The sequence below is a fragment of the Delphinus delphis genome, chromosome 3 (genome assembly GCF_949987515.2).
Source record: "Delphinus delphis chromosome 3, mDelDel1.2, whole genome shotgun sequence".
Taxonomy (NCBI): Eukaryota; Metazoa; Chordata; class Mammalia; order Artiodactyla; family Delphinidae; genus Delphinus; species Delphinus delphis.
In genome coordinates, this window is record NC_082685.1 from 160,741,642 (window position 1) to 160,765,284 (window position 23,643).

The following is a 23,643-nucleotide window of genomic DNA, read 5'->3' on the forward strand; positions in this document are numbered from 1 at the left end:
AGGAAAACTAAAGAAACACAGAAGTTTATTGACTTGAATTTGTTAGAAACAATGCAAACCTGTCTAACTTCAATAAATCGACATTTGATTTGGGGCTTTTATTAAATGAATCCATGTTGACCAACTGGCAACAGAGAGGTCACAAAAAGAATAAAGCCCTTATACAGCAATGCAAACCCTTCTCTCTCATACACTGCAAACCCAAGTGAAAGATCTCAGAGACAGAGAGAGAGACTCCCAGTGGCACCTGGGAGTCCAATGACCCTGTGCACAGCTTCGGACAAGACTGGAGTTGACCACACTGGCTATGACGGTGCCAGCACCGCAGACAATGTGGGTGCAGGAAAGGACTGACCTTGGCTCCTGGGAGGTCCCTCTAAGCCTGTGGAATGTCCTGCCTGATGAAGTCTCTGTTTACCTGGGGTTTGGGGGCTAAGACAGACAGTCTATGCTAACAGTGTGACTTTGGATGAGGGCTTTGGTCCACGTCCTGTCTTAATCCCTGGAGAGGCAGGGGACAAGGGTGAGCCATGTGAGCTCACCCTCGTGTATGTGACTGAGCCCAAATAAAAACTCTGAACACCAAGGCTTGGCGGGGCGGGGGGTGTCCTGGCTGGTGACACCCTGCACATATCATCACACACTGTGCGAGGTGGGGAGAGTCTCCACTGGGAGAGGACAATGGCAGCTTGAACCTGACCCTCCTGGACCTGCTCCTGCACCCCTTCCCTGGCTGATCTTCACCTGTGTCTTTTCACAGCAATGAACCGCATCTGCGGCTTCTCTAAGTTCTGTAAGTCCTTCAAGCCAATTACTGAACCTGAGGGTGGGCCTGGGCTTCCCGAACTCTGTCCTGCAGACCAGAGCCACACCTGGACGAGGGCCCGCCCACCTACAAGTAGCACCCTGGAGCAGCTTCCAGACCTCAGCCTGAGTCTCTGGGGAGCCTTACCATCTTGCTTTTCACGAGTTCCTCGATCGCACTGACAAGCTCGGCTGCGCTCGGCGTTTCGGAGCTGGTGGGGCGGACTAATAACCGAGAAGAGGCCTATGGAGGAAGTTGAGAAAAAGAGAGGGGGAGGGAAATGCCTCGTGTTAGTCACTGGGCAGACAGAATTCTCCTGCAAGCTCAATCTCCTTTCAAAAGTAATTCCAGACAAAAAGACCACAAGTTTGTCTTTGTTTGCATTTATTTAAAGTCATCTTTTAAAATTTACAATATTCTGACATGAAATACTAAATAAGACCTGTCTGGGATACATGTGGAAAGCAGACAAAGTCTGTTTCTAATCAGCAGTCATGTACCATCAGAATGTTTTTCAAAGAGGTGACTGGGCACGGGAAAAGTCTAACTTTTGCAACTGCTGGCTAGGCTACTGGCTAAGGAGGAAAAGGCAGAGAATCTGATCAACAGAAGAGTGAAAGGCTTAAGGGCTAATGAGTGAACCCTTTAAAAAATCGGGAAACAAAACTGGATACTAAAAATGGCTTTACTTTGTGGATGGGGTTAAAAGAAAGAAACAAGAAAAGGAAAGGAACCGGGAGTACTGGCCAGACAGGGAAGAGGGGGACAAGCTCACCATTTTCTGTGCCATCCACTTCCCCAGTGATTAGTGCAGAGGACAGGAGATCTGTGGCCTCACAAGCTATCAGATGCCATTTACGGCTAGAGTCGGGGTGTACAGGGGTGGACAGGTAAGGAATCTGGGGGAGGGGCTACTGAGTTCGAGTTTCAGTAATTAGCAAACACGCTGTGTTTGCAGATTACTTGCACCGTTAATTTACTGGAAACTAGAAGAGGGGTGTAATATGAACCTTGCTTCATATTAAGGACAGCAGAGATGCATGTGACACACGGCTAGCTGTCCTAACGATGCATGTCTCACAGCAGACAGATACGGATTTATACGTTTACAACGAGGCTGTTACAATGCGGATCCAGATATGCACTTGGCAAAACAAATGTTGGCTTGGTCTAATGAAATCTGGAAGATGAGGTGAAGAAAACAAGGAAAAAATTCAAATGGAGAGGTAAGGAAACTGAGCCAAAACAGACACGGAACACAAATCAACATAATGCTGCAGTGAAAGTTTACGAAAAGAGAAAACAGAACAAAACAAAACATTAGTCACAAGATAATATACTCTCCGGGAACATCACTATAGACTTTTGTAAAGGAAGAATTTCTGTGGGTAATACCCAAAGAGGCAACACAATAACTGATAAATGACTTTGGCAAACAGAAGAATATAGTGCAATCCACTCTTTCAGTGGAGAAAAAGACCCTCTTATTTGGTGAGTAAGTCAGCCAGGCCTGGCACCTCACTTTCGGCTAACCTCCACATTTACGCAATTCCAGTTTTCTGCTTTTAAAGAGCTATGGCTTAGAACGCCACAAAATAACCCAGGAGCTGTCAGAGCCTGGCTTCCTGGCGGGTCTGCTCTGGGCAGTGGGGCGTGAGCTTCTCTCCCATCTCAGGCCACCCTGCCCACCGCCCCCCCCCCCCCCCCGCCCATGGCACGGGGTCTGTACCTCAGATGCCCTCCAAACCCCAGACTCGAACCCAAGCTCCCTCCTTCTGCCAAGCCCACTGCGCCCCTGCTGTGCACTGAGGGCCCCGGAGCAGGAGGGAGAAGAGGAGTTCTACAGAGAAGGCGCCTTAGGTTAAGGCTAATGCGTGATCGGCCTTTGGCCTCACGGCCGTCGATCACTGAACCAGGGCGACCCCGGGTCATCACGCACGGGCCCATCCAGCGAGTGACTGTGTTAGCACTGAGGGAAGTCAGGGAAGGAAAAAGGGGAAGAAGGGGGAAAACTGACGAAAACATCTGTTTTATTCAGAAACCTTAGTTTCTGCCAAAAAAAAAGCACCAGTAATGACTCCATAGGATGGTTTTCAACACCTGCCAATTTGGAGAAGCAGGATGGGCCAGAAATTGAGAGGATGTATAAGCCACAGTTACCAGGTTTCCTTCTTGATATTTTAGGGCTGTACAGAGTAATTTTAGATTATGTAAGAACTCAAAAAAGCCCAGAAAACAAAAAAATAAGATTTACTTGGCTTGAAGCCTCTGCATACATCCAAAGAGGAAATTCATGGTTTTGAACTGATTCCTGCACTTTGACAAACTCCGGTTTGACCCATGTTTGCCATGTTGGTAAAAGGAACTGGACAGCAATACCATCCCATCTGAAAACCACACCTGTCTGCAGACACCTAACAGAGAGAACCAGATGGGCTCATGTGCGTTTAGGATGCAATCACGCAGGTGGCGTGCGACTTCTCTGCCCTCTCAGGGACCCTGGTTAGTACAGTGAGAAAAATTAAAATGACTTGAAAAGTAGCAATTACGAAAGCATCCATTAAAAATGCACTGAACGTATTTATACAAGCACACGTGTATGAGAGACTGCGTGGGTCCCTACAGCTTAGTCTAAATGGCCTTTGCTATCTATATTTTTGGGGTGAAAGGCATCTTCCAGGTGCCTTTTCACGGCCCGGGTCGCTCTCTATGTCCTGCAAGGAGGCCGGGGCACAGCGGCAGGCAACCGCCAGGCCCTCTCCTGGCGAGGCTCGGTGTGGGCGTGGGCCCCCCTTACCTTGTCGTCCTGTGAATCCGGCTGCAGCAGGCTGTGCTGCTGGATGGCCATGGGCGGGGGCAGGGGCACGGCGTCGGCCCCCTCCTCCCCTTCTTCCTCTCCGCAGCTCTGCATGCCCGAGGACGAGGATTTGGAGAGCGTGCCGCTGCTCAGGCCCTCGTTCCGGCCTCTCTGAAACCAGACCGACATTCGCCCATTGGAACCCGGCCCTGACTGTCCAATGTCAGTTCACAGAAACTGAGCCCTCAGGGGTTAACTGGAAAAGCACAGCCGGGATCGAAACTGAGAGCAGAAGTCAAGGCCAAGCTCCTTCCAACCCTGGCGGGAGCTTCCACTCCCTCCAGCAACCCAGCTCCCTCGCTTGCCAACTTGGACAAGGGAAGGGCCACTGACAGTGTCTTGGGAAGGGACTGCCAACGTTAACCGTTAGGCTCTGAACACATCTGATCTTCCAGAAGCCCATTTAAAAAGAAGGTTCAAAAATCTGAACATAACCCTTAGTTTCTCTAGTCTCATACTTCACTTTTTGTTACTTTGCTCAAATAAAACTCACTGACGTCAGGAGGACATAGAGAAAAATACAATTCAAGGTGTACTTTAAGAATCTGAGTTAAGTATCCCATTAATTTCCCCCTACTCTTACTTTTAGAAAAAAATTTCAGTTTTTCATTTCTATCACGGGGACACAGTATATAAAACAGAGAGATGAGGACGTAAATGAACCCTACGCTCCTGTGAAAACCCACGGCGAAAACACGCCCGGGCAAAAGGCAGCAGAAACCCCACATCTGCAAAATACATTGAACGACACAAATCCTGTCTTCTCTCTCTCTCTCTGCCTTTTTTTGAGCCTGTGAGGGAACTGGGGGATAGGGGTCCAAGTTAAAAACTCTGAGGGCCCCTCACTGACACCACACTGCTGAAGGTTCATCTTGGGGACCATAAAGGAATTCGGTTCCTTGCAGTATAATTTTAAGCTCCCACCTCCTCCAAAAAAGGGGAAATTAAAAATAATTCCTGGCTGACCTACATACATTTATCTTCGATGACATGGGAATAATCCAGTGTTTACTGCTGGGTTAGCAAAGTATATTAACTGTGTGCTTTCTACTCAGGACAAGATATAAGCATGAATATGTATGAGTACGGGGGCAGGGGTGGTGGTGGAGGTAACTAGAGGATGCAAACATTCCCTTAGTCCTTCCAAGTCTAAAACTGGTGCTTTCCTTGCAAAATGCTGCCCCCGTGGTTGAGTGCTAACCTCAGGGGCCACGTAAATCTTTTGCCTCCCGGGAGGCATCCCTGGCTTTGCCTGTGATGGAGGTGAGAGGGGGCTACGGTGGCTGGGCACCATATTCTCCTGAAGCAGGCGGGGCTGCCCATGGTCCTCTGATTTCTTGATCCGAGGCCACGCGTGGGTCCCTGACTCTAGACGCTGCTAGAGGAACGGAGCGGGGCTCTGACCCTGGTCCTTTCCAGAACTTAGGGAAAACCACCAGATGAGTGTATTCGCTGTTCCCACGACCCGGAGGGAGATGCCGGAGGCCCTGACCTCTTCCACCGTCTCGTCCTGCGGGGTGGCCGCGCTGTCGTCCGAGTCCTTCTGCGAGCCGGCGTCGGCACTTTTGCGGACCTCCCTGCTCTTCTTGTGCTTGTGGGCCAGCTTCTTCACGTGCCCGTCAGCCTTGCCGCTGCTCAGCCGCCGCACCGGGCTCGTCAGCCACTTGCGCAGCGTGTTGCCTGGGCGCTTGGGGCCCGGGGAGCTCTGCGCCCCCATCATGTGGGGCTGGAGGGAGGCCACGGAGGCAGGCGGGCTGGCATCGTTGCTGGAGACGGACAGCGAGTCTGCGGGGCAAGAGCGAGAAACAAACAAGTGTGACTGGCAGCCCCCAGAGTCCTGTTGGTGCCGCTGTGCCGACGAGCAGCGTCACCACCCAGGTGAACACCAAGTTCAGGGGCCGCCGGGAGCGGTGTCTGGTGGCTCTGCCCTGGGGGGAATGTCCACATGCTCACCCATCCAATGGCTCCCCAACTTGAGCTTTGCTAGAGGTGATTTTTCTCCAGGTGTATTGCCCCCTCCAAAACCCCCCAAGTCACCAGTCCTGGAGACCAGCATCATTATCGCACAGGCTCAAAATGTCACTGTCACTTAAAATATCACAGACATTGGAGGACACACTGTTTGAATTATTTTCACCCATCTCCTTGACAGACAAGAACCAAGAAAGAATGGCTTAAAGAAGAATTTAAAGGAAGTTAAAAACTAATCCTGGTGGATAAATATACAGTTTCACTCACTCCCATGAATAGAAGTACCACTCAATAAATAAACATGGGCTTCCTTGGCGGCGCAGTGGTTAAGAATCCGCCTGCCAATGCAGGGGACACGGGTTCGAGCCCTGGTCTGGGAAGATCCCACATGCCGTGGAGCAGCTAAGCCTGTGCACCACAACTACTGAGCCTGTGCTCTAGAGGCTACGAGCCACAACTACTGAGCCCACAAGCCACAACTACTGAGCCTGCACTCTAGAGCCCACGAGTCACAGCTACTGAAGCCTGTGTGCCTAGAGCCCACGCACTGCAACGAAGAGTAGCCCCTGCTCGCCGCAACTAGAGAAAACCCACGCGCAGCAACAGAGACCTAACGCAGCCAAAAATAAATAAATTAAAAAATAAAATGTTTAAAAAAATAAATAAACACACACGAGTACAGGCACACCTTGGGGACGTCGTGGGTTCGGTTCCAGACCACTGCCGTAAAGCCAATAACGCAATAAAGTGAGTCATAGAGTTTTTGGTTTCCTAGGGCATATAAAAGTTATGTTTCCACTTATTGTAGTCTATTCAGTGTCCGACAGCATTGTCTAAAAAAATGTACATACTTTAATTAAGAAATACTTTATTGTTAAAACATGCTAACCGTCATCTGAACCTTCAGCGAGCTGTAATCTTTTTGCTGGTGGAGGGTTTGAAAAATTGCAAGACTCAACAAAATGTGACACAGAGACAAAAGCAAGCAAACGCCATTGGAAAAATGGCTCCAACAGACTTGCTCGATGCAGAGCTGCCACAAACCTTCGATTAGTTAAAAATGCAGCATCTGTGAAGTACAGAAAAACAAAGTGCTATAAAACGAGGTATACTTGTATGTATGTACACGTGCGTGGGTGTATAAATCGGTATAGACGTGAGCTGGTCAGGCATTGTGACAAACGGCACCCTTCTAGAAAGTTCAGTGTGGAAGGGTAAAGCTGGCTGGTTCACTGGGAAATCCGGCTCACGGCCCCTTGTTTCCCAGCTGTTCTCTGGAACTACACAGGCATCTGCAGCCTCTGCTCTCAGCCTCAGCAAAGTTACTTCATGTGTTGGAGAAAATACCAGTAACACTTGACAAAACAACAACAACAGGTTTTAAAAAGAAATGTGAGTAGGAGAAACCTTCCTCAAGTAACCAAAATGTTACTTGAAGATATATCCAAATGAATCTTCTCACTGGACTTGAAAAATTAAATATAGTCGACCCTGAGTTGTTAATTTTTCAGGAGAAAAAAGGAGACATAAACACACTTAGGTAACAGCTGACACTCAACAGATCTGTGGAATTACGTGAGACGTTACTTTACAAACAGAAGACCAGTGACCTGGGACACTTCTTGGCCCTGTCCCGAGCACTGGACTCTGGAGGACTCCTCCCACAGCAAAATGGAATAAACCGCTTCACTGTAGGAAATGGAAGGAGCGAGATCATTCACTATATGCTTGTTATTTTCTTAAATCTTGTTAAGTCTTGAAAATTAAAATTAACCTTTAAAAAGATGATGTTATTCAGCTGCCTGTATTAGCTGTATTTACCTCTGCGGCACTGGAGACCATTACCTGCTGCAGTTACAAAGCAAGGCAGTTAATTCCAGTCCTGTGATTACATGTACGACAGAGTTGACAGCAGTTTCCCGCTCACGCTCAGATGCCCGGGCGAGACAGCGGAGCGCCGTCTAACTGCTGCCCGTTCCCTCCTCGGCCGAGCCTTGCAGGGGAGCAGGGGAGAGGGTATAATCTTCCATAAACAGATGACGCGTTCCAAGCCGGATCACTCATTCTTCAAAGTCTAGATTTTCTCAGAGGCAGACTCAGGCTCAATACAGCATCCCCCCCCTTCCTCGTGTATATATGTGTGTGTGAGCATATATTTTTATTTTATTTCTTTTCACAGAAGAGTGACTAAAACGTCCCCACGTCAGCCTCGTTTTCCTCAGGTACCATCGGGAGGAGGCAGCAGAACGAAGCCATGAAGTTAACAGCACGCCTGCTGTAAGGAGCTTCCTGGGGACTTTCTCAGGTGCTGACTTAGGGTAAAGGGCAAACAAGGCAGGCACTGTCACTACCCTGGGCACTCCTGCTGCGGTGACAACAGGAAGGACAGAAGGAAGAGGAGGGGTTGCACAGTCCACGTGTAGATGATACTTTACTCAGCTAAAGTGTTTCTAAGTACCCACTATCAATATTAGCAAGGCACTGTGCTGGCCACAGCAGGGGATGTACTTCATAGGTGTTTACTGTGCCTTTACTGTGCTGGCATGCAGAGCCAAGCCCTGTACTTGCCACTGGACAGAGATGGCAAAGCCTACATCCTTCCTTTACCCCGGGGACCCACCTGCAGGGCTTTCAGTGATCACATAACCATCATTCAGGCAGAACTGTGACACTTCATGCTGTAAGCGAGTACAAACTCTCGTAGAGGTTGAGAAGAAGGGGAATCAGGTGGAGGGATCACGGAGGCCTTCCTAAAGGAGGTGACGCTGAAGCTGGCCTTTGAAGGAGCTGGGCCTGAACAACCCATCAGGAGGAGCTCACAAGGACGTAAGCTCCAGGAGGGCGGGGGCCTCGTCTGACGTGTCTCCGAAGGTGTGCCCGGGGCCTGGCGCGGTGCCTGGCGTACAGCAGACACCTAGGAAGTACTGACTGGAAACAGCAGAAATCCCAGCCCAGAGAAACAGAGCAAGCTGACCCGCGGCCCTGTTCTCGGGACGGGCGTTGCTTCGAGGAATATTCACTCAGCCGCAACCACACGAGACAGAGAACCACGAAGGTGGCGCCCGGCTGGAGGGGGGGGTGGGCGCGTCCCCGACAGGTGACGAGCGTCCGTGATGGAGCTCCGTGGTAGGAAAACGACAGAGGCAGACTCGCTTTCATAAAACCGAATCAACTGCAGGCCTCAACGTCACCAGCAGAACCCTCACACGTCCCAAGTGACGGGGACACCACCTAAGCCAACAAACGAACCTTCCACGTGTCTGGGTGCCTAAAAGCAAGCATCTGGGGGGACGCAGCACGGGAGCAACGCGGCCCATAATATGAACCTTCAGTGAAGAGGCCGCCCACCGGGAGACCTGGCACAGTCTCTGTGTCCCCCAAACGTGCGGGGTTACGGAGAAGTGAGAGCTCTGGGCCGGGTGGGCAGCTGAGGGCCGTCGCCCCGACACGCAGACCTCGCCCCCGGGCAGCAGCCCCAGCGGCCTTGGGCGGCACGAGGCGATGAACTGCAGTCCATCACCAAGGCCTCATGGGACCCGGCTGGCTTTGCAAGTGTGATTCTCAGGGCATCCCTGCCTTGCTTAGGAAAGGAGATGGTGGTTCACCAAATGGTTCAGAAAGAAAAAGAGATTAGAGACGACACTGCCAAGCTTCTCTCTGGGTGCTCAGCTGCGTAAGAGTTGGTTCTCTGCACTTTGAGAAGTAGGTTCAAAAGAGATTTTTTCCCTCAGTTGGCAGGTTGAGCATCACCAACGTGGCCGTGGCCTGACCAGTCCAGCCTAGACCCAGGAGCGAGGCAAAGCTGTCCAAGGTCAGAGCTCACCAGGGCTTCAGGGAATAGCGGTTCTCTTCTTGAGCTACTATTTATCGTCACTTAAGTGACATTATTTCACTTTACTGGAATATTCATGACTTAGAAATATGCTAGCAGCAATTACAAACTAAGAAGAAAATTTCGTCGTTTCTTAAATTTTACCTTGAAAATCTATTTCGTTTCAGAAGTCTGAAAATGTAGAGGGAAAATGTCTTCCCCTGCCTCTAAGATTAACAGATATTTCGTGCTGTGCGCAGATCTGATACATTAGTCACAATCCGGGGGATTAGCAATGAAAAAATGACCACAAACTAAAGCAAACAGATACGTTCCTTCTCTCGCCAGTTTGTTTTTAACAATAATACTTAATTCTTCATGCTGTTTGACACTTTCCAAAAAAAAATCTTATTTTTTTCTTTTCAACATAGAAACTCATTTTGCCCAAATCAATGGATTTTAACAGTCCATTTACATGCTCTGTGACATAATGCATAAATCAGATTTTAAAACACTTAAAAATTACTTAAGTCAATTATCAATAGAATGAAATAAAGGACCTGCTATTATTTTTTGTTATCTTAAGAACAGACTTTGACCACTAGACCCACTGCTCTGATGCAAAATTTAAATTAAACAACGGGTCCTAATGACATCTAGTAGAATTAAGGTCTCCAGTGTTACCGGAGTTATCGTGACTCACATGATAAACGAGTTCGGTGGTCTCCTTGGGAAGATTCTAAATTACTGGTCTGCACACAGGTGCCTCACGCAGCTGAGCTCCCGGCGGCTCTGCCCCGCTGCGTCTGAAGGGTCACGATTGGGCACAGACGCTGCTGGGAAGGCCCCCTTCCTCCCTCTGAGACCCCTCCTCTCTGTTCAGGTGGATTGTGGGCGGCTCAGGCCAATGACAAGAGTAATCCTAGGGCGGAGGCCCACGGCCAGGCTCTCTTTCATGACTGCAGTTGCAGCTGGGTCACTGTCAGGACAGGAAGCCACCGTGACCTAGACTCCAGGCTACACGTGGGCGGGCGCTGGGTCTGGTTTGTTTACAGCTACGTGCTCAGCTGGCACATCCTTGGAGCTTAGTAAGTTTATGGTGAATATATAACGAATGGGTCGGGACTTCCCTGGCGGTCCAGTGGCTAAGACTCTGAGCTTCCACTGCAGAGGCCCAGGTTCGACCCCTGCTTGGGGAACTAAGATCCTTCATGCAGCAAAAAAAACCCCAAAACCAACAACCGAACGGGTGAGTCAGTGAATTGACTGCCAGCTACAGGCTGTTTTCCAGCCTGAGCTCACGAGCCTGATAACGTACGTTGACCCCGTGAACAGTGACATCCTGACTTGGTGCTATACCCCACCAGTTTGGAGACGAGCTACAGGTCACATCTAATTTTCGTCCAGCTTGTGAGTCTGAACTATGTACGTACAAGATGGTAACTCAGAGTAGATGAGAGCTGTCCCTGTACCGGCCTGCCCTACGTGATGCCTTCTTGCAGGCGAGAGCCAGGCCCAGGAGCCCTTGGTGAATGTGGGGAGCACGTGAACACCCCCCAGCACATGCGGTGTGGGCAAGGCGGCAAAAAGAGGGGTCGGGACTGAACTCACCTGAGAAAGACGATGGAAAACTCATTTGTCACTCAAGGCAACTGTACTGTCCCTGTTCCCATCTTCAGTTCCCATCTCTTGCCTTCCCCTCAACTCCTACTTTCTTGGAAGACAAAAAAGACTTAACACTCAGTACATTCAGTACTGCTGCCTTTCCACCCTGTCACCGCCGTCCGCATCTATGAGGATGCCGGCACTCACAACACGCCTCGTTGGGATGTGCCTGTCTCTTCCCAGCCTGGGGAAGCTCCGCTGATGCAAGGTCCAGGTGGGAGATCAGCTGAGGACGTCGGAAGGACTCTGGACTTGTCACAGGGTCTGAGTTTGAGACTGGCTCTTCCACTCCACGGCCCTGACCCAGGCCAACATCCTGGCACCTGAATTCCCTCATCTCCCAGGGCTACGGTAGGATTACATGAAGGAGCGAGAAGGAATGAGCTTTGCAAATTGTAAACTGCTATTTGCAAACATAAGATGGTTGAGGCAAGCTTCTCCCGGACTCCCTGGTAGCACAGAACTTGCTACATGGCATGCATGCAAAACTGTGAGTACCCAGACAATGGCGATTTGGATTAATGATTTTCTAATCATAGGCCTAGCGTGGTAAACAGCTACATACTCAAAGTCATTTTTGATGTATGAACGATGAGTGAGGCAACTTAGATGAATTACTTCATTCTGTTTCCATTTAAAAAAATAACTTGTCCCTTATTAAGAGGACAGGGTAAACTGTAGCATAAAGATACTGTCAGCACGTCCCACTCATTTCAAAAGACGCTCATGTGTGTATAAGAGAAAGCCAGTTGTGAGCTGCCTGAAGCCCTAAGAGGGGAAATCAAAGTTTCTCTTATTTTGAAGGGAAAACAACCCCACAAAGATGGTTCTCTGCTGAAGTCAGAGTTCACCCAAAGTCCATGCTAGATTTCTTCTTAAAATTAAGAAAAAAACTTAAAAAAAAAGGAGGGGGAAGCGGGAGCCCTGCCCCTCTGGCCGCCACAGGAGAGTTCCACCATGGGAACACACGCAGCCCCAAACTGCTGGGAGAAGGGAAACCGCCCTCTAGTCCCCGTCTCGACAGTTGAGACATCTGTGATTAATAAAGCCTTTTTTTTTTCCTAATGTAAGAAAAAAAGGAAAAGGGACCATATCCTGCTAGCTGCAGACTGAGAAAAGGATCACGTTTCATTTTAACCCTCTCCTTGTTTTCACGATGGTAAGAAGGCGTGAAGATGTTCCTAAGTGTCCCAGAGCACAGACCGGATTGCCGAGGGTGCTGTCCCTGAATTCAAAAGGCCAGCCCCTGAGTTTGAACACGCTTCACCAACACGCCCTCTTGCTTGCCTTCATTTCAGCCCTAGCAGCACAGGGGCTCCAGGAGGACAGAGATCGCTGCTGCTTTGTTCAGACTGTATCTCTAGAGTATAAGGTTTGCCTTTCCCTTCAAGCGAGCGCCTCACAGATTAATGGTCACTCAAAGCAATGGGGCAGCGGTTCCACACTCTCCCTGGCAGGTACTGGGCGTGGGTATCTGACAAGTCGTCCAGTTTCCTAACGGTGAAATGACTGCGATTCTTTACCAGGCTGCTGCGGGGAAAAGGAACAAAAACGCCTTTGTCAACATATAGCCTAACACAAACACGAGGCAGTACTCACATTTTTACACAGAAAAGGGAAACTGCGAAAGACAAGCAATAAAACAGGATGCAGTGGGGTGGTGAGATGTGTAAGGGTCCATCTGAAAGACAGGCACCCCGGGCTGAGAGGAGGAAGAAAGAGCAGTTGGAGAGCAAAGCCGGATCTCTCTGCCGGCTGGTGCTGCCGTCTTCGCTGTGTCACCGAGCGTCTGCTGTGACAGGCACCCTGCGCTCTGCAGCACCGGCCAAACGTGCACACGTGGGACCAGCGCCAACGGCCTGTCACGTCTGAGGCACGACCACCACACAGAGGCGGACACTCCACACTGGGACGCTTTCCAACAAACAGCTGACTCACATTTCAATGGCTCCTCCACGGAGGCTCCCAGAGCAATTTTAGCTGATTAGTTTTAAAGAAAGGTATTCCCATCTTTCTGTCCATTGTAGGTGTTCAAAAATATCTGTCAAATGAACCTTGCAGGGCTGTCTTGATGCGGACCCCAAACAGGGTAAGCTGAACTCAGAGCCTGGCACCCTCCCAAAGCAAAGTGCTAATTTACAGCTCTGGTTGGAAGGACTTAAAGAATTGCTTATTTAGCCATTACTGCTATGGGCTAGAAAAAGATAATTCAAGGACACTTTAAGGCTGAAAACAATTCCACCAGACCATTTTAGAACAGACTGGAGGGTGTGATCAGGCATGCCTGGCCTCTGGCACTCTCTCAAACCACCGTCTTGTCATGAATTCAATGCAGCAAATCACCTTTTATTTAGGGAATTCTTCCACTGTACCAGGAAGGTTGTAATGGACACGTGGAAGTCGGGTCTCCAGATTACTTATAAATCAAAGAGAGAGTAAGTTGTTAGCTTATGATTGCTGACTGGGTTGGTTAACGTATTTTAGAGCAAAATTTTCTGAGTAAACGATTGTCATTTGTCTCTACATTTTTCAAACTGGATTTTAATTCCCTGCTTTTAGAATCAAGGTAACTTTTTTAGGGGGGAATAATAATTGAAAACGATCACACACTAGAAATTCTCCTGAAGGTCACATAGAAGGTGAGGTCATCCTAAATCATTCTTCCGGATGCCTTTCTCGGGATCACATCTCTCTGATTTACACAGTGATTACAATTGCCTGGGCAGGCTAGGTGTCTTAATTCACAACAGTGAGGAGTGAGATGAAGCTGGGGTATTACTTGCAGAACTTTAAGTAACTAAGAAGAAGTAACTGACTGCCTGGTGATATGGTTACACTTTTGGTGGGTCAGAATATAAGAGCAAGTATTTTATAATACTTGCCCCAATTTAAATCCTTTTTCTATTTGTGAATAAGTATCTGAAAACTTTTCTTGCTGGACTCCTAATTTTCCATCTGGTCACCTCACTCATCTTCTGTCTGTGAGAGCCCTTGTTTCTTAATTTGTGCCTCAGCAGGGGCTGAGACACAGGCTTGGACAGGACGCTGCATCCTCGGGGGGTTATCTGCTCCTCTGCACACCCCTAGGCTCAGGCGGGCCAGGGCTTCACTCCGGGCTGTCACTGTCATGGCAAATGCATGTTAACATGGGAAACAATCTTTTTTAAAAAGTTAGAAGCTGCACAGAGGCACCGAGCGCGGATGTGGGATGGTAACGACTGAAAATGTGGCAGAAGAGTATTATAAACCAGTTTCACGTACTTCGCCATTTGGTGCAGTGGGTCCTCAATGCAAAAATGGGAACTCTGTCTCTGCTTCAAATATGAAGTGAATACAGAAAACACGAAGAAGCAAGATAAATTCCCCAGCTTTTTTTTTTTTTTTAAATAATCCCTAGATTTAACCAGAGGTCCAGCATAGCACGGCCATGGATCACGCAGTAATGAAGAACACATGGTCTCTGCTGCCTGAGAAAACGCACATGAATGACCAACACATTCACTGTTCCCTGTGCAGCCCCCTTCCACGAACTCACACCATGGGAGCGCTCACTCTCAGGCCACCTCCCGGGACCGCTGAATGGAAGAACATAACATAACTACTGGCATCAATTAAAACACTCAACTAGAAACAACTGGACCCAACTGGAAGCAGCTGCTCTACCTTTCTCTTTGTGAAGGCTGAAAAGCAAGGGTGTGTGCACACACACAGAGCAGCTGACCCGTTTCGTGCACTGGTCCTAGGGAGTCGTGTCAGAAAAAGAGAGGGTCCTCGCACCAGCACCTCTCCGCAATGTGAGAAGCAAGAGAGACCCAAGGCTCGTGACCTCTACCCAAACAGAGCATGCAAACAGCGGCCGCACGTGCAATTCACTCTTTGAATCTTAGGGAACCTCTAAACGCTATTTATTCTTAGTGCGGCTTCTCGAAACACCTAAACCATTACATAGTCTTTGGAAAACGTGGCTGTGTCACAAACACAAAACTTCAAGCGCTGTTCTTCCACCTCAGATTCATTCTTGTGAGAAATGCTAACCTGTCAGAATTTCTAGTCAAAACCCATCTCATTTGAAAGGTTTGCCCTCCATCCGAATGTCACTGCTTGAACTTCCCAAAAGGAAGTGTGAAGAACTTAAATAAAGATAAAAGCAGATGGCATAATCCTTTCCTTGGCGAATCAGATGAACAGGATATCACATACTGCCAAAGTGGAAAGCTGAAACACCCCAGAAATGAAATGAGGAGGGAGGAGTCATTACTGACAGTGGATAATAGAAAGGGTGGGTGAGTCTGGATCAATGTAAGGCATTTAATACAAATCTAGTGAACTGAGTTATGAAGCCCTCAACAGAACTGGACCTGGCTCATCTGTGGGATGAGGAACATTCCAGGTATCAGTGGGTCTGCTGCTGGTGACTGTTTATCACCAGGCTGTTGGCTTCCAGGAAGTGATGAGATTGGGAGCTGCCATGCCTGGTGACCAGAAGGCTGAGAGAGGGCAGCCGCGTGCCAAGGGGCAAAAGGGGCCGTGGCAGAGACACGGCTGTGCTGTGACCTGCCTGCCTGACCCGCTCCCAGGGGTGCGGCGGGGAAGGGCGGGAGGACCTGTGTCACCTGCTGGCCTGGAGGATGGAGCAGACGTCCTCGAATGGTTAAAACCATGTGGTCATAAAACGACGACGCTGTCAGAAAGCCCTCTTCTTTGGAATGCCAATGTCATGCCGGGGCTTACTTCTAAGGGGATCTTTCTCTGCTCTGGGCAAACTGGCTTTGTTTGAGGAGAGTTTCTAGCCCATGTTCCTGTCTCCTTGGAATGACAGGGCCATTTTCTCTGTTTTTTGGTTTTCTTTTGGTTTGGTTTTTAATGCGGACTAGCCCTTGAAATACATATTTTGGGGGAGATGAACAGCAGGCTTTTCCTGCAACCAAAACTCTATGCTGCCCCAAAAGGCAAAAGAAATTCCTGAAGGGCTACCTTGCCAGGGAGGGCTGGGAGGGGGTTGGGGCTCATTCCTGACTTTTATACAAGGACAAAAGCAGATGTTTCAAGATATCCTTGCTGGATGAAAGAAAGACACTTTTCCAAAAAAAAAAAAAGACATAAAAGTGAGACCAGAAACACACACACACACACACACACACGCACACACACACACACACATAACCTTGCAAGCTGCAGACGTTTACATCCCCATGCCGCCATCCCCAACCTGACACTCCCAACCCAGCCCCCATACTCCGAATGGACGGGTCCCCCCGCACCCCCCGGGGATGTCTAAAGGGTGAGAGGCCGGTTAGCAGCAGCCTCACATGGAAAGCTCTCCAGCCAGCGAGTGGCCCTGCTGCCCACCCTGCGCCCCACGCGGCGCTGGCTGCAGGTGAAGTCCGGGGCCTTGGAAGTGACTGATGACACCAGCGCTGACACCAGTGGGGGCAGAGGCGGGGGAAGGGGGCCCTCTGACACCTCAGCTGGCTCCACGGCCCCCTCCTACGTGATTAAAAGGTGTCAGCCGGAGACCAGGCTGCTTCTGTGGGGGTTCTGCACGAGAGGGTGCTGCCCCTGACCGCCGTGACCACACCGCCACGCTGGCAATGAATGACATCCTGCAGGCTGCTGCTCTGGCCCAGGGCTGCTTAAACGTTTAGAAAGCACAAAAGCTCCCAAAGGTGCCTCTGTTTGTTCGGCTTTTTCGGAGGCTGAGATCCTCTGTGTCCCCCCCCCCCGCAAAAGTCAAATGGCTGTTCTTTTATTTACACAAAGAAAACATAATTAAAAAAAAAATTTCTGCATCTTTCTCAGATTGCTTAGTATTTAGTATACTGCTGACTTAGGGATAATGAGGTTTCCTCTGTGATAAAATGGTGGGTTGTTGATTCTTAATTTCTTGATTTGGGAAGCTATTTCCAAGGCAATACAGTATATATTATTGCCCTGAATGGATAATCATCTTTCAAGGGAACAGAAAGTTAATTTGTGGGGGAAAAAGGAATCACACGGTGCTCACAAAATATTCCCTCCATCTCATCCTGGCTTTCAGAGGTTCTTACACTGCTAATTAGAACCATGAATGTTTAACCCGTGGGCAAAACTGTCCCTGCTGTCAAGCACAAAGTGTTAGTCAGTGGAAGATCTAATCTTATTTGAGGGAGGCTGACATTTGGAACTGTGCTCTTCATGGTGGATATTGATGCTTTCGATTAATGTCTTCGTATTGTTGCAAAAGATAAAATAACTTGGGCTACCTTTTTTTTTTTTTTGGCGATACGCAGAGCTCTCACTGTTCTGGCCTCTCCCGTTGCGGAGCACAGGCTCCGGACGCGCAGGCTCAGAGGCCATGGCTCACGGGCCCAGCCTCTCCGCGGCATGTGGGATCTTCCCGGACCGGGGCACGAACCCGTGTCCCCTGCATCGGCAGGCGGACTCTCAACCACTGTGCCACCAGGGAAGCCCTTGGGCTACCTTCTTAAAGAGGAAGCCAAAGAATTTTTTTAGGGGGCAATGTGTAGATTTTTTCAGTTGGACATGGCTCTAGGTGAAGCCAGGGACATGCAAAGACACTCCCTTGCAAAATGGTTTAAGAGAACATTATGCAGTTAGTGATTTAAACTACGTGATTGATTTATTTCAGGTGGTGACAGATTTCTCTTCATTCGTATATAAATTTATTATTACTTTTAATTTAGACCAGATTCAGAATGCCAACACTGTTGAGTCTTTTTCCTACATTCCAGAAAATGCATGAATTACATAAGAACATTTCTAACCAAAATATGCTATAAACTACACAAACTTATGAACGTTTTTTAGAGCCACATAACTCATTCATAGAGCCCTATACTCATTTTTATGGAGCATCAGGAAACAAAAACTGGCCTTGGAATGTTTTGCAATCAGCTTGCCAAGCACTATCACTCTTCACGTCATCCACCCAGTAGGTTAGCTGAAGTTTCGGTCTCAAGGGACGGAATATTAGTTTAGAAAGAGTTACAGCTGTGGAGAATGAGGAACTGGACGATTCCATCCCCCCACCCCCCAAAACCACAAAGCAAGTATCTAGTACATTATATCCTAGGGTCCGTGGTTGTTTGGTTCAAAATCAGAGAACCAAAAAGCCCTAACCAATTAGGAATTCCTTTTACAATTGTATTTTAGTAACACCTTTACCGAAAGCAAAATGCTACTCTAACTAAAACTAAGCACTTGAAAAACAGGATTAAAATGTTAACCACACAATTGTGGCTTTTTGCGCAACTGCATGTGTGCACCCTACATCCACAATCCACTTAACCTTATCTCGCCTGATTTTATGACATCTTGCCCCCTCACTCCCCTGTAAGAACTGAAGGGCGCTGAATTTTATTTTTCAAATTATTATCTCATACTTTCTTGAGGACTGCCCACTCCCTCTCCAGGATATCACATACTAACACAACAACAACAAAAGCCAAAACACAAAATGAAAAGAGGATCAGGGCAACTGTTCCTAGAGTTCTTCACGTCTCCAACACCGGAGGTGATATCTCCACCTATGATGTGTCTCAGGAGGAGTGTGCAAGGCCAGGGCGGCCTTCTAGCATCCCCCGCACTCCTCATGCAGAGGTTGTCCTGTTAGCATCTTCCCCACCTCGGTGTTATTCAAGCAGCTGAGTAACTACAGTGGGAAGGAAGGAAGGGAGGCCTGGAGTCATTCCAGGAAGGAACAAAGCTGCCTCAGAGACAAAGGGAATGAAAAGAACGCCTCTGCTCTGAACACCAATTAACGGTACAAATTCTGTCCTTGGCTTTAATTAGTGCCCCGTGTGATAGAACGCCACTGCTGAGGACCGGGGCGGGGTGGGGGCGGGGGGGGGGAGGGAAGCAATAGGAGGAAACAACCAAACAGCCTCCGCACCGGGCAGGGTCTAGCAGGGCTGGGTAAGCGCTGTGTGCCCGAGAGAGACAAAGGGAAAAACCTTCCATTTCCAGTTCTACGTCATAACGAGCACAGTCCCTTCTTGTTACTGAAGACTCTTCGTCAACTTCACATGTGTTTCTGGCCATTGGGCCATTTCTTAAAATAATCCATCAGCTTATTTAAGAGCTAAAAGAGGAAGGGGGGTTGCCTGGAGGAGATGTCCTTTGTCTCAGATGTTTCTCAGTGGCTCCATCCTTAGAAGGAAGAAAAACTCTAGTCTTTTTGCAAAAGGGCCATTTTCATGACAGTGTGAACTGTTACTACTATTAACAAGATGTGACAATAGACACTTTCTTTAACCGTGCATTTGAGAAAATGGACGGTGGAAAGCATTGAGAGATGATGTCTTCCAGTCAAATTTTAAAAGTATAAATAAAAGAGACATCATTTTTTCATATAAAAAGCCTAAAAATTTGTCTGAACATTGTCACTGGTTGCCTATGGGTGTTCTCTCCTCCCCTCTGCTGCTCCATATGTCTGTGAATTTTCCTTTTTTTTTTTTCTTTAAACCCTTGTCATACAGTTTCAGAGAAACACCAACTCTGTGTTGGGCTGGTACACTTTGTTCACGTTTGTGTGGTTTTATGTGAGAACTGTCAAAACTCATGAGGAACATCTGGGCTGTGGCCCCTCAGCCCAGCCTCTCCTGCCCATCCTCAGGGGCAGGCAGGGGAAGCGGGAGCCTCGGAGGGTGAACTCCCAGTGCATTACCCGGTCCCAGGCAGACTCGCCACCCTGAGGCCAGCTGGAGCACCTGCAGGAAATTCTTCAGCATAAAACGCCACGAAGCCTAGCTGAAGGGATATAAAGAGCACACACCGAAGGGGGCTGACAGCTGAGGAGAGAGAGGAAAGGCTTCCAGAACAAGGCAAGGTCAAATTCCAGAACAAGGCAAGGTCGCCTGGCCTGGAGGCTCCTAACCTGGGACCTTCAGGGCACTGGGAGGGAACTTTTCAGCCTATTTTCCACGTGAACTTCAAAAAGCTTTACTATTTCAAAATTTGTATATTCCCCTTAAATAAGGCCCAATAACTTAACATTTCTTTGCATTTTGGCTGGAAATATGCATGTATACAAGTTCGGCACGTAACACTTCCTCCCCCCCGGCCCCCCCCACACACCGCCAAACTTGTCATCATAAGCTCAGAGGGACAAATACATCTTTGATTAGTGAAAAGTGAGAAAACTAATTAAAATTATTTTATAATTGTGGTTTGCCGAAAATAAAAAAAATAACCTTTACTGTAGTTTTTGAAGAGCATAATAACCATAGCAGCAAGCTTCCTTTTTAAAAACATTTTCCAGGCGAGGAGACTGCAGTTGAGCAAGATTAGCAAGGACCTGGCTCACTCTGGCAGGGGGGCTGCCCAGACAGGAGCACTGGTGGTCTGCTATGCACAGTCACACACTACTCCCATCGTTACCATGCCTTAAACTCGGATTCATTTAAAAATACTTAAGGGGCTTCCCTGGTGGCGCAGTGGTTGAGAGTCCGCCTGCCAATGCAGGGGACGCGGGTTCGTGCCCCGGTCCGGGAAGATCCCACATGCCGCGGAGCGGCTGGGCCCGTGAGCCATGGCCACTGAGCCTGCGCGTCTGGAGCCTGTGCTCCGCAACGGGAGAGGCCACAGCAGTGAGAGGCCCGCGTACCGCCAAAAAACAAACAAACAAACAAAAAAACTTAAAGAGCAAAAAAGATTTAGGATAGAATTTAGTTTGCACAGTACTTGCATGCAACAGTCAGTCTTCATCGTGGCAACAAGACAGTATTGTGCCGAGTGCTTCTGTGGCTTCGCTCACTCACAGGAGACTGATGGCCTGTGCACTGGTTCCTTGACGTGAAGTGGGCACTGCTGCTAACCACCTGCATACTTCTAGAACAAGTTTCACATCCCTATATTTAGCCTTTGAAAGGTCTGTCCTTTAATTTACAAAAACAAAAACTGCATTGGTGAGAATCCACACTCCTCGTCGAAAAAGAACAAAGACAACTTGAAGAGAGTTCTAGAAGAATGCTGAGGCACACAGCTCCCCGTGTACAGGGGTCTGTTTAACATTAAGGAGGATCACCACTGTATGTTTTTCCAGCACTGGAATAGATTCCATGTGTCCTATAAACGGGAACGCTTATTTCAGAATGAGAACCAACTCAACAGTCCCACTATCTTATCAGGATAAATGGGCTCTCCCACTGGAACCCTCTTAAAAGATAATTTATCGTTCTCCTTGACCTCACCTTCTCTTAAGTCCTTTTCCTAACAACAGCTTGGCAGTAAAAGTCTCAGGGCTCATGGCTGTGTGAGTGACTGGAAATGGCAACATCTGCAAATAAAATTCCAAGCGAGACGAATTCATATTTGGACAAGAATGCCCCACTGCATATGTCAGAAAGCAGAAAAACTGCCTTTTCCCAACGTACTCCAATAAATGAACTCCCAGATTGCTGGTGGGTATAAAAAAGGCTTTGCAATCACTCTCTACGATTTGCTGGGTATTTTAAAGCTACTTTGGGATTCATTTCTTGCATATTACTCAGAATCATCATTTTTCATTTCCCAATCTGATGCATATATATGTCTCCATAATCAACTGAATGAGTGGAATCAGAATGCATTAAAATATCACTCTGATATAACATGGCATTCAGGAAATTGCCTAGGAATTACTATGAAGGTTTAGAAAGAGATGGACAGTCATATTTCTCTACGGAAAAAAAAAAAAATCAAAGTAGAGTTTTGCTTTCCTCTTCTAGTCTTTACTGTGAAGAGATTAATTTTTTTTTTCCCCCATGAAAATTCCAGTGGACATCTATTTCTTTCCAAATTTGTGTTAGCTTAAAAATTTTGTGTGACAGCTCGGATAACATCACCTGGAGTTTCCATTATAGTCTGAGAATTACCAGGACAAAAATATATCCAGGCGAAACCCAGACTACAACAGCATGACGATCCTCCTGTATGTAAAAAGTTAGTTTAATAACGTCTCTTCGGAAGAATTCCTAAGGCCCTAAAATGCTGCTAGGATTCAAAATCCCCCCTGTAAGAAGAATGCCATGTCTTCTTAAAATCTTAGCAAAATTGTTTATTAAAATATTTTGGTCTACACTTTGGGGATGTTTATGATCCACTGAGAGGGGTGCTCTATTGCTTTTCCCATTTTGCACACAAAGAAGTGAAGTTCAGAGAGAGAGAAGGTCATTCACTCGAGTCCCAGAGTTACTGGGTGACTGAGACTTTAAATCTGACTTTAGACATTATCGGTTGTTCTTTTCACTGCACAGACGTTATTATTTTCAATAAAGAGATCTCACAGATGATCTACTTCCACCCCCAGTGCAGATTCCCAGTGCACAGTATCACCAATGGACCTGCTCAGCTTGGACCCCTCCAGAAAGGGGGGCCATTCTTGAACAATTTAATTAACATAAATATGACAAAAGTTATGGTCAGTGACTTAAAAATGCTTTGACAGCTTTGTGAACAAAAAAATACGAGGAGTATTATCAAAACCCACGTTCACACCAACAAAGTCAATATTCACATAGCCAACACCTCCTTTGGGGCTCCTTTGGGGCCCGTTAATCAGAGATTTGGTTGTTTTCCTCCGGCATTTCATGCACAAACATGTAAGCAGTGCCATGTCGCCTTCAGATGCTCAAAGCACATTTCTGCGCCTCCCTCTTCCTCAGATTCCCCCCTTCTTTGGTGGGTCCCTCCACCTCCACCTTGTCCACTGAGCTCACAGTACACTGAAGTGCCCCAAAGGTCTCGCCAGGTCCCCTGGGCTCTCTCCTGCTTGCTGTCCACTTCTAAGTGCACATGTGAATAACAGCGGGTGGGAGAGTGGAGGCAAACATTAAACGCACACCAGGCCAGCACCAACATTCTGGTAGAAGCCATCCCGGCTGGTATGCAGGACACAGCCTGTGAGAAATTCCTTTCCATGGCTGTACAGTCTGGACAGATGTCAAAGGCTATGGCTGGAAAGTTAGCCTCCTCTGGAGCGTTGCAGGGCAGGGGTTCTCTGCGACCCACAGACCTAACTTCTTCCCTAGCTTCACTCTTCTGTATCCTATTGCCTTTTCCTCAAAGTGGAATTTATCTACTTCTCAAATGACCTTTGCAGGAATCATGTTTCGTTGTCTTGACTCCAGTTCTGTGTAGAAACCGCAGCCTGGCCCACACACTCCCCTGAAATAGACTGGTGGTTATTGGAAGACCCGCTCCCCGCACATAACTTTATATTAACTTATTATATGGCTGCAGTTCTTAAGAGAAGGGAACAGAGAATCTAAATATACATGCAGGACACCTGAACAGCCTGAAAAACCCTAAACAAAATTAAACCTGAAACAGACATATGACCACAAGAAAGCAATTTGTAGCATAGATTACTTTAGACTGTTTTATGCCATTTACAAGAAAAAAGGGATAATCAAAGCAATCCCCAGATATTAAGAATAACTTACAACAAAGCAATCAATCAACACATCACTGCACAGAGCCCAGTTCCCGTTTCTCATCCCCTTGCTAGAGGTCCCCCGCAAAACCTCCCCATGCAGTCCCTCTTACAAGACGGTG

At 47.9% G+C, this 23,643-nt stretch overlaps 1 protein-coding gene across 4 annotated transcripts in view; it reads right to left on the minus strand.

Moving 5' to 3' along the window:
* TRIO (trio Rho guanine nucleotide exchange factor) overlaps positions 1 to 23,643 on the minus strand; it is a 372,133-nt gene that overhangs the window by 36,105 nt on the left and 312,385 nt on the right. For all 4 annotated transcript variants that reach the window (XM_060009655.1, XM_060009656.1, XM_060009659.1 and 1 more), the window contains exons 35-37: positions 5,155 to 5,447; positions 3,603 to 3,773; positions 953 to 1,048 (exon numbers count right to left, since the gene is read on the minus strand). In XM_060009655.1, the coding sequence (XP_059865638.1) occupies positions 953 to 1,048; positions 3,603 to 3,773; positions 5,155 to 5,447 (560 nt within the window). The remainder of the gene's footprint in view (positions 1 to 952; positions 1,049 to 3,602; positions 3,774 to 5,154; positions 5,448 to 23,643) is intronic.